Genomic DNA, 15,742 nt, shown 5'->3' with positions numbered 1-15,742 from the left:
ATCCCAGGACTCCAGGATCATGACCTGAGCTGAAGGCAGTGGCTTAACCAACTGAGCCACCCAGGCGCCCAGGTGCATCTTTTTTTTTAAAGATTTATTTATTTGAGAGAGAGAAAGCGTGGCAGGCAGAGGGAGAGAGAGAATCTCAGGCAGACTCAGCACTGAGTATGGAGTCTGATGTTGGGCTTGATCCCACGACCCTGAGATCATGACCTGAGCCGAAATGAAATCAAGAGTCAGACACTTAACTGGCTGAGCTATCCAGGTGTTCCAGTAGTTGCATCTTTTTTTTCTTTTTTTTTTCTTAAAGATTTTATTTATTTGAGAGAGAGAGAGAATGAGAGACAGAGAGCAGGAGAGGGAGGAGGGTCAGAGGGAGAAGCAGACTCCCTGCCGAGCAGGGAGCCCAATGCGGGACTCGATCCCGGGACTCCAGGATCATGACCTGAGCCGAAGGCAGACGCTTAACCATCTGAGCCACCCAGGCGCCCGCATCTTTTTTTTAATAAAGATTTTATTTATTTATTTGACAGAGAGACAGTGAGAGAGGGAATACAAGCAGGGGGAGTGGGAGAGGGAGAAGCAGGCCTTCCGCTGAGCAGGGAGCCCGATGTAGGGCTCGATCCCAGGACCCTGCGATCATGACCCAAGCTGAAGGCAGACGCTTAACAACTGAGCCACCCAGGCGCCCCTAGTTGCATCTATTTAAAAAAATAATCTGGGGCACCTGGATGGTTCAGTCGGCTAAGCGTCTGCCTTCGGGTCAGATCATGATCCCAGGGTCCTGGGATTGAGCAGTGTCTGGCTCACTGCTCAGCAGGGAGTCTGTTTCCTCCCTCTCCCTCTGCCCCTCCCCTGAACTCATACTCTCTCTCTTGCTCTCTCTCTCTTGCTCTCTCAAATAAGTAAAATCTTTTTTAAAAAAATCCAGTTGAGGGGCGCCTGGGTGGCTCAGTTGGTTAAGCGACTGCCTTCGGCTCAGGTCATGATCCTGGAGTCCTGGGATCGAGTCCCGCATCGGGCTCCCTGCTCAGCGGGGAGTCTGCTTCTCCCTCTGACCCTCCCCCCTCTCATGTGCTCTCTCTCATTCTCTCTCTCTCAAATAAATAAATAAAATCTTTAAAAAAAAAAATCCAGTTGACAATCTCTGCCTTTAAAAAAAAAAAATTATTTGAGAGAAAAAGAGTGTGCAGGCATGCCCAAGAGGGGTGAGGGGGAAAGGGCAGAGTAGAGGGAGGGAATCTCAGACAAACTTCACACTGAACGAAGAGCCCCTCGCGGATCTCACAACCCTGAGATGATCTGAGCTGAAAACAAGAGTCAGACACCTAACTGAGCGACCCAGGTACCCCAACAATCTCTCCCTTTTGAGTGCAGTGTTTAATAAAGTTGATGTGAAATGTTGGGGTCCTGGAGTGAACAGTCAAGAAAGAATTCTTGAGACGTCTTCAGTGTGAAAGGGTGGTTTTATTAAAGCGTGGGGACAGGACCTGTGGGCAGGAAGAGCTGCAATGGGGCATGAGGAGTGGCCCATTATAGACTTTCCTTTTTTAAAAAGATTTTATCTATTTGACAGAGAGAGATAGTGAGAGTGGGAACACAAGCAGGGGGAGTGGGAGAGGGAGAAGCGGGCTTCCCGCGGAGCAGGGAGCCTGATGCGGGGCTGGATCCCAGGACCCTGGGATCATGACCTGAGCCGAAGGCAGACACTTAAGGACTGAGCCACCCAGGCGCCCCCATTATAGACTTTCAAGTTGGGAGGGGGTTAGGGATAGCATAAATCTCGAAGGAATTTGGAAGCAAGGTTTCCAGGATTTGAAGGTCTAGTTGTTGTAGGAAAAGGGCATTTATTACTGTTTAATAACAACCTCAGTCATGGGGCGCCTGAGTGGCTCAGTCGGTTAAGCGTCTGCCTTCGGCTCAGGTCATGGTCCCAGGGTCCTGGGATCAAGCCCCGCATCGGGCTCCCTGCTCAGTGGAGAGTCTGCTTCTCCCTCTCCCACTCTCCCTGCTTTTGTTCCCTCTCTCGCTGTCTCTCTCTGTCAAAAAAAAAAATCCTAAAAAAAAACCCAACAACTTCAGTCATGAGATCCTTCAGGTGTGTATCAGTGGGCTATATGCTTGATGATAGCTAACATATATCTTGCGAGGTAGAGATAAAGGATGTTTCCCAAGGGATTTTTATATGTTAAAGAAGATTTACAGGATCCTGGAGGTCGGGCTAATGTCAGTCTAAGGTTGCCTTTTGCCTCTAGCAAAGGATTAGCAACCAGGCAGTTAGTTGAGTGTGGAGGAAGGTCACTCTGCCTGTCTTAAGTAGTTGTTAATGGGCTGCAAAGGAAACTTCATTTATTTCTACATTTCTTTAGCCTTTGTTTTCACATCAAAGTCACATTTGGCATTATTATTGACATGGTTGGATTTACATCTGCCATTTTGCTGTTTGTTTTCTATGTGTCTCATGTATATTTTTGTTCCTCCTTTACCACCTTCTTTTGTATTAAATAGATATTTATTAGTGTACTGCTTTAATTCCTTTGTTGATTTTCACTTAGTAGTTGCTCTAGGAATTGCAGTATACAGACTGATTTTTCACAATCTACTTCAGATTAATACTAATTTCGTTCCAGTAAAACTTTTCTCCATCATAGCGCCATTCTTTCCTTCCTCCTTTGTGAGATAATTGTCACACATATATAAAATAAATCTAACAATACAGTATTTTAATTATTGTCCCTCCCACTTAGGATCCACTTATAGATATAGATACACAGGGGCGCCTGGGTGGCTCAGTCGTTAAGCGTCTGCCTTCAGCTCAGGTCATGATCCCAGGGTCCTGGGATTGAGCCCCGCGTTGGGCTCCCTGCTCCGCGGGAAGCCTGCTTCTCCCTCTCCCACTCCCCCTGCTTGTGTTCCCTCTCTTGCTGTGTCTCTCTCTGTCAAATAAATAAATAAAATCTTAAAAAAAAAAAAATAAAGGACATACACAGGATGCCTGGGTGGCTCACTTGGTTAAGTGACTGCCTTTGGTTCAGGTCATGATCCTGGAGTCCCAGCACTGAGTCCCGCATCGGGCTCCCTGCTCAGCGGGGAGTCTGCTTCTCCCTCTGACCCTCCCCCCTCTCGTGCTCTCTCTCTGTCAAATAAACAATAATAAATCTTAAAAAAAAAAATAAAGGGCATACACATTTTTATGGCTCTAAACCTATATTACCAAACTAAACATTGGTCCTTTATATAATAGCAACCGCCACCACCACGTTTTTGATAGCTCTTTGTAGGCTCCAAAGTAGTTTTTTTTTTTTTAAAGATTTTATTATTTATTTGACAGAGAGACACAGCAAGAGAGGGAACACAAGCAGGGGGAGTGGGAGAGGGAGAAGCAGGCTTCCCGCGGAGCAGGGAGCCTGATGTGGGGCTCAATCCCAGGACCATCATGACCTGAGCTGAAGGCAGACGCTTAATGACTGAGCGACCCAGGTGCCCCTCTTTTGTAAAATTTTAAAAAAGATTTTATTTTTAATTTTTTTAAAAAAGATTTTATTTATTTATTTGACAGGGAGAGACACAGCGAGAGTGGGAACACAAGCAGGGGGAGTGGGAGAGGGAGAAGCAGGCCTCCCGTGGAGCAGGGAGCCTGATGCGGGGCTCGATCCCAGGACCCTGGGATCATGACCTGAGCCGAAGGCAGACGCTTAACGACTGAGCCCCCCAGGCGCCCGGCTCCAAAGTAGTTTTATATCTATTATGTCATTTGATATTTACAACAGTCTTTTGAGTCCAGGATTGTGTCCCTTGTTTGCCAGGAAAACAGTCTCCGTCATTACCAGATATGACACGATGAGGCTGTGGCAGAGCTGAGCTGAGAAGGCAGACCCTGCTGCTGCCTCTCCTCCTCTCAAGCCTTCAGAGACCCAGTTCCTCTCTCCCCACCCCAGGACTTTCCCAAGCAGCCTTACCTGCAGCCCCCGCTCAGCATCCTGGTGATTGAGCACCGGGCCTTTGGCTGCACCGTGCTTGTCGGTTCCCATATTGTCTCCCACATGCTGCGATTCATACTCCGGGGTCATGAGGATCCCCCCGAGGAGGAAGGAGAAGAGGAGGAGAGAGGGGACCTAGTGCTCAAGGGGCCACAAGGTAAGGGGCCACCAGACAGAAGCCCCTCTGGTTCCTGGTTGAGATGGCTCCAGGGAGTCTGACTTCTACTCACGTGACCTCCTCCTGGTATCATTTCCCCTCTCCCAGGACAGAAGTCCCTGGATCCCTTCTTGGCTGAAGTGGGGATGTCCAGACGGCTTCTGAAGGTGATGGGGTATGGGAGATGGGTGGAGAAGGGGCTGGCGGGGCTAAGGGTGGTGCTGGGTTAGGGGCACTGAGTTCTCTCGCCCTTAGGCTCCTCTGAAGAAGCTCCCCTTGGGGAGCCTCCTGAACCAAGGCCCTGAGCTGGAGGAGGACATCCCAGATCCTGAAGAGCTTGACTGGTGGTCCAAGTACTACGCCTCGCTGCAGGAGCTCCAGGGGCAGGTGGGGGTAGGGGTGGGTCCCGGGCTGCAGCTGGAGGTTGAGGAGGATAAATGGCAAGAAGAAGGATCTCGTGAAATGTGGCGTGAGATGCTCCACAGCTTTTCAGAGCTCTTCATTAGATACCTCTTCTCATCTTCGTAACAGTTCTGGAAGCTGAAAATTACTAACTCTATTATCTACAGCTGTGCTGTCAGAAATATGTGAGCCACCTATGTCATTTTAACTTCTTAGGTAGACAGATTTTTTAAAAAGTAAAAGGAAAGAGGTAAAATTGATCTTAATAATACATTTTGTTTAACCTAACGTATCTAAAATACCATTTCGGGCGCCTGGGTGGCTCAGTTGGTTAAGCGACTGCCTTCAGCTCAGGTCATGATCCTGGAGTCCCGGGATCGAGTCCCGCATCGGGCTCCCTGCTCGGCAGGGGGTCTGCTTCTCCCTCTGACCCTCTTCCCTCTCGTGCTCTCTGTCTCTCATTCTCTCTCTCTCAAATAAATAAATAAAATCTTTAAAAAAAAAAAAATAAAATACCATTTCAACAAGGAACCATTATACAAAATTAATAATGAGATATTTGACATACTTATTTTATACTAAGTCTTTAAAATCTGGTGTGTATTTTACACTTACGGCACATCTCAATTCAAGTGCTCACTAGACACATGTAGCTGGGGGTTACTTCTGGGGCAGCGCAGGACTAGACAAACTGAAGCTTTGAAAATGCAAGTGGTTCACACAGCTGGACCTTGAACTGAAGTTTCCCAACTCCCTGTTCTGGAAAAGGGGTAGATTAAGGAGGTGAGGGGAAGGGAAGAATCTCTGACTTGCCCTTTGATTTCAGACCAACTTTGAGGAGGATGAAATGGATGATCCCGGGCAGTCAGGTAGGAGATTTGGCTTTCTTGTTCCTGCTCTCTGTCTCCCTCCTTCCTCTGACACCAGTATTTTTAACTGTGGCATTTCTGCTATTCCCAGATGGGGTCAACCTCATTTCTGTGGATGGGGAGGCCCAAGACCAGGGTCAGGGTGAGGCTGAAGTCAAAGGCTCCATATCCCAGAAGAAAGCAGTAGCCACCCTGAAGGTGAGTGGGTATCTGGGAGAGAGAATTGTGCTAGGATTCTGGCCATCGGCCTGTCACTGAGGCCCTTGCTTTTCAGATCTACGATGGCACCCTGGAGGAAGAGTTTAACCACTTTGAAGACTGGCTGAATGTGTTTCCCCTGTACCGAGGGCAAGGGGGCCAGGATGGAGATGGAGAAGAAGAAGGGTCTGGACATCCTGTAGGCAAGTTCAAGGTATGTTTGGGGAAAGAAGAGAGGCAAGGAGTACAGATGGGGATGTAGGAGGAAGACTCTCTTCCCAGGGATTTTTCTGTCTCCCCCAAATCCAGGGATCCTTCCTTATTTACCTGAATCAGAGGCAGTGTCATTCTCTGAGCCCCAGATCTCCCGGGTAGTCCCACAGAACCGGCCCATCAAGCTCCTGGTCAGAGTACATGTGGTAAAGGTGAGCATCCCATCACCCCACCCCACCTCCGACTCCAGCTAAGGTAATATACAGAAAACCTACAGACTGAAGGATTTGGAAGGAACCTTAGAGTCTACCTCCTTCATTTTTCAGGTGGGGAATCTTAGGCACAAGTGAAGAGACTCCCCAGGGTTACAGAGCTTGCTCATGGCACAATCCGGATTTAGAGCTTAGGTCTTCTGACTCCTTTTTCATAGTTCTAGACCCTTAGTTCATAGCATGGCGAGTATAACTCCAAGAAGAGTGCAGCTCTGAATCTCAAGTTTCACAATCGCTTGTCGTTCAATACCTTCATACAGGTCCTTGCCTTGCTGTGGTTTGCATACAGCACTCAGCAGGGCCCTGAAGTTTCCTGAAAGGCATCTCAGGGAATTGAGAGGAATGAGTGGGTTGCTCTGTTCCCTTCGATCCCAGCCCCAGAATAGATACTGTGCTTTTATCTGGTTTAAATATAAGGATTCTGAGCAAGACAGAAATTAAAGAAATGTTCTGTGGCATATCCTAGTGCACAATGCGACGGTAGGAGTCGTTTTGATCTTCTGCTTCTAGCAATATCACAGACTAGATGGTCTGAAATAACTTCCCGATGTAATACATCTAGAACTGCTGGATAAACAATCTTAAAGGAATGCTAAGCTTATAAGAATGGGCAATGGAATGGAAAAATAAGAATTCCCAATGGGCATAGGATGAAGAGGCAGCAGGAATCCCAGTCCCTGAAGTACAGGTTGTCTTGAGAGGTTTGTCCACACCTGGACCCGAGCCTTGGTTCCTAATAACCTATTGAAGATGGGAGCCACAACCAAGACCCTTGCGTGAAGCAGCGCCCAGGAAGGGCTCTGCTCTTCGTGAAAGGTGGGCCAGAGGAAGTCTACCCACTGGGAAAGGAACCTTTTAGGGAAATGGTCTGTTTCAGCTTCTGCTTCAACTGGGGGAAATAGAAAACAATGTCTTCCCCAAGAAATGTATTATCTTATAGTTCCGAAGGGCAGAAATCCGAAATAGGTTCTACTGGACTATATCAAGTTGTTGGCAGGGCTGCATTCCTTCTAGAGACTCTTGGGGAGAATCATTCCCTTGCCTTTTCGAGTTCCTGGGGGCTGCCTGTGTATCTTGGCTCATGGCCTCTTCTTCCATCTTCAGAGCCAGCAGGGTAGCAATTTCAAATCTCTCTCGGACTCTCCTGTCTCCCCTCTACTTATAAGGACATTTGTGGTTACATTGGGTTACCTGGATAAACTAGAATAATCTCATGATTCTTTTTTTTCACATTCAGTATTTCTATTTACTTGTTTAGCAGACAGTTTACATATCTCCCCACCCTTTCCTTTAATTAGTATGACAGTTTTCCATAATAAACTACTTAAAGAGAAGCTTTGGTTGAGAATGGAATGCCAATCTCGTGATTCTTAACCACATCTGCAGAGTTCCCATTGACATGTCAGGGGATTCGAAGGTGGACATCCTTGGTGGTGGGGGAGCACTATTCTGCCTGCCACAGAATGTAAATTGCTATAACAGCTTGAGAGAACAATTTGACATATTTAGGAAAATAGAAGATTTTCATTGTCAATACCTAATAATTATACTTCTAGATATGATCCCAGGCAAATTCTTACATATGTATACAAGGAAACATAAGAATTGCTCATCCTAGCATTATTTGTAACAAAAAAAAGTTTTTAAAAGATTTTATTTATTTATTTGAGAGAGAGAGACACACACAGCATGAGCAGGGGGAGGGGCAGAGGGAGAAGCTGACTCTCCGCTGAGCAGGGAGCCCGATGCGGGACTCCATCCCAGGACCCTGGGATCATGACCTGAGCCAAAGGTAGCCTAACCGACTGAGCCACCCAGGCGCCCCTCCCAACACAAATTAGGATGAATTCATGGGTGGAGCTAGAGAGTATAATGTTAAGTGAAATATGTCAGTCAGAGAAAGACAAATGCCATGATTTCACTCATATGTGGAATTTAAGAAACAAAACAAATGAGCAAAGGGAAACAGACTCGACTATAGAGAACAAACTGATGGTTACGGGGGGCAAGGGGGGCGGGGAATGGGTGAGACAGGTGAAGGGGATTAAGGAGGGCACTTGTCGTGATGAGCACCGGGTGATGTATGGAAGTGTTGAATCACTATATTGTACACCTGAAACTAACAGAACGTTGTGTATTAACTAACTGGAATTAAAATAAAAACTTAAAAAAATTAAATTTGGGTGAAGTAAGCAAATTGGATGATTTCCAGTTTGTGGAAGTTGGCACCAACAGGGCATTTCCCCTTTCTCTTCCTGAAAATCATCCAAAACCAAAGGGAACAACAAAAATCCAGCTTCTGCTTATGGTGAAATCAGGAAAGAATTACAGCTGCAAACCAGCAGGAAGCCTAGGAGAGCTATCAAGAGCTGCGTGGTTGAAGTTGTGTGTGTGTGTGTGTGTGTAAGGGGGTGAGGACATCACTCAGTGGAGCTCAGTGTCAGCAGCGTCTGTGTTTCAAAGGGGAAGGGCACACCTGAAGGGTTAAAGCCTGCATTGCTCACTGAAAGCTAAAAATACTGGAGAAAATGTAAAAACCTCTTTAAATGTAGTGCTGAGCTTCCCAAGAAAATACGTGGTTTTAGAGGGAAAAAATTAAAAGCAGGAACTGTTTTAAAATCATGTACCCAGGATTTTGTTATTATCCATGTATGGCAAGGCCAACAGATCAGATTGCCTTTGAAAGATAGTCTGGGGACACCTGGGTGGCTCAGTCGGTTGGGTGTCTGCCTTGGGCTCGGGTCGTGATCCCAGGGTCCTGGGATGGAGTCCCGCATCGGGTTCCCTGCTTAGCGGGGAGTCTGCTTCTCCTCCTCCCTCTGCCTGCCACTCCCCCTGCTTGTGTGCTCACTCACTGTCTCTGACAAATAAATAAAATATTAAAAAAAAGAAGAAGAAAGATAGTCTGTTGTTTGTTTCAGTCCTCAAGAGGAGGGGGTGGGCTGGCGGTACAGGGCCACACAGGGAAGTCCAAAGGAGAATGCAAGGGCCAGAGCCTCTGTTGTGGTTTCTGCAGGAAAAGCAAGGCAAGGCAGGGTAAGCAGACTTAGGATTGGTTAGTGTGAATAATTCCAGCAGGCTCGTGGGTACAGGGGCTGTCTCGTTGTCTCTTGTCTGGTACCTGGCTCTGGAGTGATTAGGACAGAGGAATTTACTTCCTGGAGTAGAAGAGCCAGATGGAGGAGATGGTTCAGAGCATGGGCTCTGGATTGGTTGGTTCCCATATGAAAGGTGCCCTGGGCAGTGAGTTATCATACACAAAGTGAATAAGCACATGCAAAGATGCTCAACATGGTTCGTCATCAGAGAAATGCAAATTAGATCACAGTGAGCTACCACTTTGCATACACTAGAATGGTTAAAATAAGAAAGACTGATAATACCAAGTGTTGCTAAAGATTTGGAGCAACTGGAATGCTCATACCACTGCAGATAGGAGTGTAAACACTAAAAATATATTGCTGTATATAAATTATACTTCAGTAATTTGTTATGTATTTATTAAATGATGTAGTTATCAAGCCAGAGAAGTAAGTGTAATACATAAAGTTAAAAAACATGCAAAATGGTGCTATATATTGCTTAGGGATGTGTGTACATGTAGTAAAACTATTTTCACTTTTTTTGTGTGAGTCCTAAACCTCAAGTAAAGGGTTCTGGCTACTTCAGGGATGAAGAGGGAATTAAATCAGGTAAGGGGATTCCATTTGTTGGTAGTGTTTTCTTTATTAAGCCGGGCACACACATGGTCATTGATTTATTTTTATATTAGTTAAAATATCTTTATCATTGTAAAAAATAAAAGTGAATAATACAGAAAGTTATGGTTTGAATATTAAAGCCCTATACATCTTTCCACATATTTTCTTTCATTATATTTTTCATTATACCTATTTGTATGTCTTAAACATTTCATAATTAATTTAAAAGAAAATAAAAATCATGTCGAACCTCTCAGTTAATTCCTCATGGTGGGAGATCTCTCCTTGGTAACTTGCTGCTTACACTTAACTCTGAGATTTGGTCTAGCAAGGGTAACCTTGGGTTACAACCATGACAATTCTCTCAGCCCCACCTCCTGTCCCCCTAGGCCACCAACCTGGCTCCTGCGGACCCCAACGGCAAGGCAGACCCTTACATGGTGGTGAGTGCTGGCCAAGAGCTGCGGGACACCAAGGAACGCTACATCCCCAAGCAGCTGAATCCCATCTTTGGAGAGTGAGGCTGGGCCCTGGGCTTGGGAATGGGAGCACCTTTACCCTCTGACCCGGGGGCCCCAGGGCTCCCATTCAGGCAGCTGGCGTGGTGATGGTGAGGGAATGGGCAGAGGCTGCTGAGACCCCTGGAGCCCCTGCCCCCACAAGACCACCTCCTAGGGCATGGGGGTGTCCTCAGCCATTCTCCCTCCTGGCCAGGGTCCTGGAGCTCAGCGTCTCTCTCCCTGCCGAGCCGGAGCTGACTGTGGCTGTGTTTGATCATGACCTCATGGGTTCTAATGACCTCACTGGGGAGACCCACTTTGACCTGGAAAACCGATTCTATAGCCACCACAGGGCGAACTGTGGGCTGGCCTCCCAGTATGACGTGTGAGTCCTACAGACCCTCAGGAGCCATTCTGAGTCTGACCAACGATATTCAAGTTTACATTCCCATTGGTGTGTCCAGATCCTTTGATTTCATAGAAGGGGAACTCCCCATGACCAAGACTATATAGCATAGTGGGTCAAAACCTGGGCTTAGGATTTGGGGTCTTATAATAAGTCACTTGATCTCTCTGAGCCTCTGTTTCCTCAGCTGCAAAATTGGAGGTAACACCAGTATTTCCTCCATTGGAGAATGTGGCATACATCTTCGGTTTTCATGGTTACCATAAGGGAGGACTAATCTGCTTCCTGGATCCCATGTCTTCAGGGGTCCCCATCCCTGCCCCTGTGCCCACTGTGTCCATATGCTGACCCCAACTGAGGCATTTTTCTCTTTCTGCCCACAGGGATGGGTACAATGCCTGGTGGGATGCATTCCGGCCTCCGCAGATCCTGGCGGGGCTGTGCCAACGCTGTGGCCTCTCCCGCCCTGAGTACCGAGCCGGGGCTGTCAAGGTGGGCAGCAAAGTCTTTCCGACACCGCCTGAGACCCTGCCCCCAGGTACCAGCCCCTCTCTGATGGACAACCCCGAGGGAGCAAGATGGTGAAACAAGGTACAGGGGGCCCCTGGGGCCTACTCTAGTGTGTCCCCAGAACAGCCTATCTCCTTTGGCAAGCAGAGGAAGGGAGTTTGGCTGAGTAAGGACGAGGTTCTTGGATGAAGGGGAGAAAATGGTCTTTGTAGGTGAGCATGATCCTCAGAGTCAAAGCAGACCCCTCAGAGGCATAGCTAATCAAGCTTCCAGAACATAGGGTGGCCCATAGGGGGTCCCATATGACAAGACATGGCTGCAGACTTGAGCTCATGCCTCATAAATGGTTGGTGGTCTGTCCCTAAACAAGAGTCTTCGCAAAGCCGTGGCCCCTCCAATCCCACTGTCCCTCGACTGCTGGCTTTTCACTGGGAAAAGTTGTTAGAGAAGCATCTCCCCACTTTCTGTGCCTTGTGGACTTGCCCTCCCAGCCCATGGGCTTCGTCCCAAACAGCAGCTCCCTCAGCTATGCACTTCGGTTGAGCGGTGGGGGAGGAAGGCAGGAGAGCTGGGAACTGTGTGCAGAAGCCAAGCTTGCGCACCTCTTGTTGCAGGTGGGGGGGCCCCCGGGGGCCAGGGAGGTCCCCGAGGAGGCGCAGGCGCTGCTGGTGCTGCAAGAGAGGCCGGAGCTTGGGATCCAGCTGGTGCCCGAGCACGTGGAAACTCGGCCCCTCTACCCTCCCCGTAGCCCAGGGCTGCTGCAGGTGAGGGAGGGCTCAGCACCCAACCCCAGAACCCCAGGATTCCCACCTGCTCCTGGACCCTGGGCCCTCGGGATACCCTTTCCCCAAGACCTCTACTGACCACTTCCGATTCTGGCTCCTGATCCTGGTCCCCAGCATTCCCACTCCAGTCTTAGACCTCCATCCTGGACTCCATACCTCCACCCCGGACTTTGTCCCTGCAGGATCCCCCACCCCGGGGCCCCCAAGGCTCAGACCTGGCACTCCCAATCTGACCTCAACACCAGATCCCTAGGATCTGGACCTTGGGAACACCAGATCTTACTTTTGACCTCAACCTTCCACTCCAGGGCCTGATCCTTAACCTCAGCACTGGAACCCCCACTTCAGACTCTACCTTCATTTCCCGCCCGCACCCCCCACCTGCCACCCCGGGATCTACCCGACTGTGCCCTCTTGACCCCAGCTCTTGCCTTCGTCAGGACAAGGCACAGCCTCTAGCCACAAGGCTATCAGGGGAGGTGAGGTCCTCAGTGGGACCCTTCAGCCTGGTCCTGTGTTCCCAGGGATCCCTTCCCATGTGGACCGATATCTTCCCCTGTGATGTGCCTGCCCCACCCCCAGTTGACATCAAGCCTCGACAGCCAATCAGGTGAGCGCTCTGACCCTTCCTCCCCTGGGACAGGCACAGGCTGGTGACCCAGGCTTTTCAGTTAGGTGAGCCATTAATTTCCCTTCCTTGTCAGGGGCTATGTCACTTGTACCCAAAAGAGCTTAAATACCAATAAACCCCCTTCGGACTTGAGCTCGTCAGAGTGGAGTTGTGCGTAGGGGATTCATACTTCAGATGTCCGCAATCTGTCACTTTCTCCCTCTGGGCTCGCTTTCCTTGCTGTCGCTCTCAGGGCGGCTTCTGCGGTCTGGGGGCAGGTGGCTGCTGCTAACAGTGCCAGGCTTACATCTACCAGCTAGACTCCTCGAGCAGAAAACTAAACACGCCTTTACTGGCAAGAGCAAAAGTCTCGAGGCTGACTCTCCTCGGATCAGCCTGCTTCGAATGCTGATCCCTTAACCAATCCTTGTGCTTGGGGGGCTGGGATACACTGGCCAGTCCTGCGTGATGGCCTAGGGGGTGTCACCACCTCTGGAGCCAGGGGGAGGTGGGTCTTCCCCACTAGAACCACACAGACTGCCAGTGTGGGGGTCGGGGGGCGGGGCTCACCAACAGGAAATCACGGCGCTATCAACAAATGAGGGGAAATTGCTGGTGGGCAAGAGAAAACGAGATAGCCCGGAAAACCCAGGACAGCCAAGGACAGGGCTACTTGGGGTAGCACAGGAAAGTTGGAGCCCCTCCTTCTGCCCCTCAGGGACTGCTCGCTCTCATCCCCACTTTGCCTCTCTCCCCCTCCCACATGTCGCTGCAGACTGGCTTTCTCTCCCCTGTACCCTAGAACTGCAGCTTGCATGTCACCCTGGCTGGTGGCAGCTCCGGCTCTGTGTCTGATGTTACTCAATCTTTCAGGCTCCGGATTCCAAATTTACGGGAGAAACTAGTTAGCCCAGCTTTGGTCAACAGACCATTCCTGGTGCCATCTGCTGGGGGGGGGGTGATCCCCTTCAGTCCCACAGACACCCTGATCACCCAGCTGGGCACATGGAGGTGCTCAGTGAACGTGATGGCCATGGCCTAGGTCCTTCCTGCTTCCTGCAGCCCCTGTCAGGACCCCCTCAAGAGTCTGCAAACTCTCTTCCACTATATCCCCCAGCTATGAGCTCAGAGTCATCATCTGGAACACGGAGGACGTGGTTTTGGATGATGTGAACCCACTCACTGAAGAGCTGTCCAGTGACATCTAAGTGACATCCTCAGTGGGACCCTTCAGCCTGGTCCTGCAGGTCTGGGACTATGACCGTGTCTCCGCCAACAACTTTCTTGGTACGGCTTGGCCTTCCTCCTGCCTCACCCCCGGGGCCCCAATTTCTGCCCCCGTTGCCCCTGCCCCTCTGGCCCATGGTTCCCTACTCTAACCCAGCCCTGAATCCTGGGTTTCAGACCCTAGGTCGCTAATCTTGGCTTTCTGGCCTCATTACTGAACTTAGCCCAGAGCACAGTGACCTCCATTCCCACCCAAAGTCCCCGATCCAAGGTCACTTTGGACTCTGACACCGTGGTCCCTGCTTTGGCATTCTGGCCCCATCCTTGGCCGTTTCGCCAGGCTCTGATAAGCTGCTGACCCGTGGGCTGTGCTTCTGATGCCCCGAGGCATAGTCCTGCTGTGCGGCCTCCTCCCCCGGGGCCCAGACAGACCTTGATCTCTCGCCTAACCCAGGGGGCTCTGGACTTGCAGGATCCCTGGAGCTGCAGCTGCCAGACATGGCGCAGGGGGCCTGGGGCCCCCGAACTCTGCTCCGTGCGACTGGCCCACGACGGGGCTGGGCCCAGGTGCAACCTCTTTCGCTCACGCCGCTTGCGGAGCTGGTGGCCTGTGGTGAAGCTGCGGGAGCCAGAGGCTGAGCCCAGGAGCAGCGCGAGGCTCCAGCGGGCAAGAAGAGGCGGAGGAAGAGGAGGAAGGACCGGCCCAAGGACTTGGCGTTCACAGACCCTGGAGGCGACGTCCACATCCTCATGGTGGGTGCGGCGGGGGCGGGGGTGGGGCCGGGCCTGAGCCCCCCTCCGAGCGCCGCCTCTGTTCCCCCTTCTCTAGGGGAAGGTGGAGGCAGAGTTTGAGCTGCTGACCGCGGAGGAGGCGGAGAAGTGGCCGGTGGGGAAGGGGCGGCAGGAACCTGAGCCCTTGGACAAGCCCAAGTGAGGGGGCAGCACGGGAGGCGGGGATCGAGCTGCGGCGGCCCAGGGGCTTCCTCGGCGTTCCAACGCCTCCCTCGCAGCCGCCCGAAGACCTCCTTCAGCTGGTCTGTGAACCCGCTGAAGACCTTCCTCTTCCTCAGGGGGCGCCGCTGCTGCTGCTGGCCCTGCTCACCGTCTTCCTCCTCCTGGTCGGCTACACCATGCCCGGCCAGATCAGCCAGGTCACCTCCCGCCCCCTCCACCGGCCCTGACCCTAACCGACCATGGACCCTCTTCCCGGAACCCCAGCCCCTCAAATCCCTTTCCTGGGGAGTCCGTCTCACCCACACGAGCTGTTTGAGTTCACTGCTTTCCTTGAATAAACTTGACTGTGCCTCCCCTCTGACGCCTGGACATAGCTGTACGTGGTAATACAAGGGGCGGAAAACCGAAATGTTCCTGGGTGACAGGTGCTGGGGAGTCACCCAGGGGTGGAGAGCTGCCCCGAGGAAGAACGGGACCTGGCAAGAAGTTCAAGGAAGAGGAGTCCTGGCCACTGAGCTGTCATGCCCTCTGAGCAGCCTACCTGTTGCGCCTGCTCCTGACAATGACTGGGTCCCTTTCACTTAACCTGCTATGGCTTCTGCCACCCATTCCGTGACAGCTAAGCACTCTGCGTACGTCATTAGCTTGTTTATTCTTCCACGCTGAGAGTAAGCACATCACACTTTCGGTTGCAAAGAGAAATCCCAACCCAAGCTGGCTTAAGCAAAAAGGGATTCTGGGGAGCCGGCATAGCTGCAATTCCCAGGGTTTAGCTGGCAGCTTGTCACAGGGTGCAGATGATGTCACTAGGACTGGTTCTCTGCCTCTGGGCTCAGCTCTGCTGCCCTCTGGGGGCTAGCTCATTTGTAGACAGGGTCCGCCCTCAGAACTGCAGGATGGCAGCACCAACCTCACTGTCTGCCCACATTCACATCCAGGAGAAAGCTTTCCTAGTCCT

At 50.6% G+C, this 15,742-nt stretch overlaps 1 protein-coding gene across 1 annotated transcript; it reads left to right on the top strand.

Annotated features, from left to right (window-relative positions):
- Positions 1 to 1,195: 1,195 nt before the first annotated feature.
- On the top strand, positions 1,196 to 14,764 carry LOC123851727 (fer-1-like protein 4). The gene is given in 19 exon segments (XM_064573547.1): positions 1,196 to 1,208; positions 3,871 to 4,137; positions 4,246 to 4,304; positions 4,393 to 4,524; positions 5,366 to 5,408; positions 5,500 to 5,606; positions 5,683 to 5,820; positions 5,916 to 5,928; positions 5,931 to 6,031; positions 10,182 to 10,309; positions 10,507 to 10,677; positions 11,082 to 11,236; positions 11,794 to 11,972; positions 12,518 to 12,603; positions 13,721 to 13,890; positions 14,303 to 14,343; positions 14,345 to 14,465; positions 14,468 to 14,583; positions 14,660 to 14,764. Coding segments are annotated over 19 exon segments (2,145 nt in total).
- The last annotated feature ends 978 nt before the right edge of the window (positions 14,765 to 15,742 follow it).

This window comes from Mirounga angustirostris, unplaced genomic scaffold (assembly GCF_029215605.1).
Source record: "Mirounga angustirostris isolate CCGP_5_RB_7025 unplaced genomic scaffold, mMirAng1.0.hap1 SCAF_10, whole genome shotgun sequence".
Taxonomy (NCBI): Eukaryota; Metazoa; Chordata; class Mammalia; order Carnivora; family Phocidae; genus Mirounga; species Mirounga angustirostris.
Note: the sequence above shows the minus strand (reverse complement) of the source record. Positions and strands in the feature narration are given on the sequence as shown.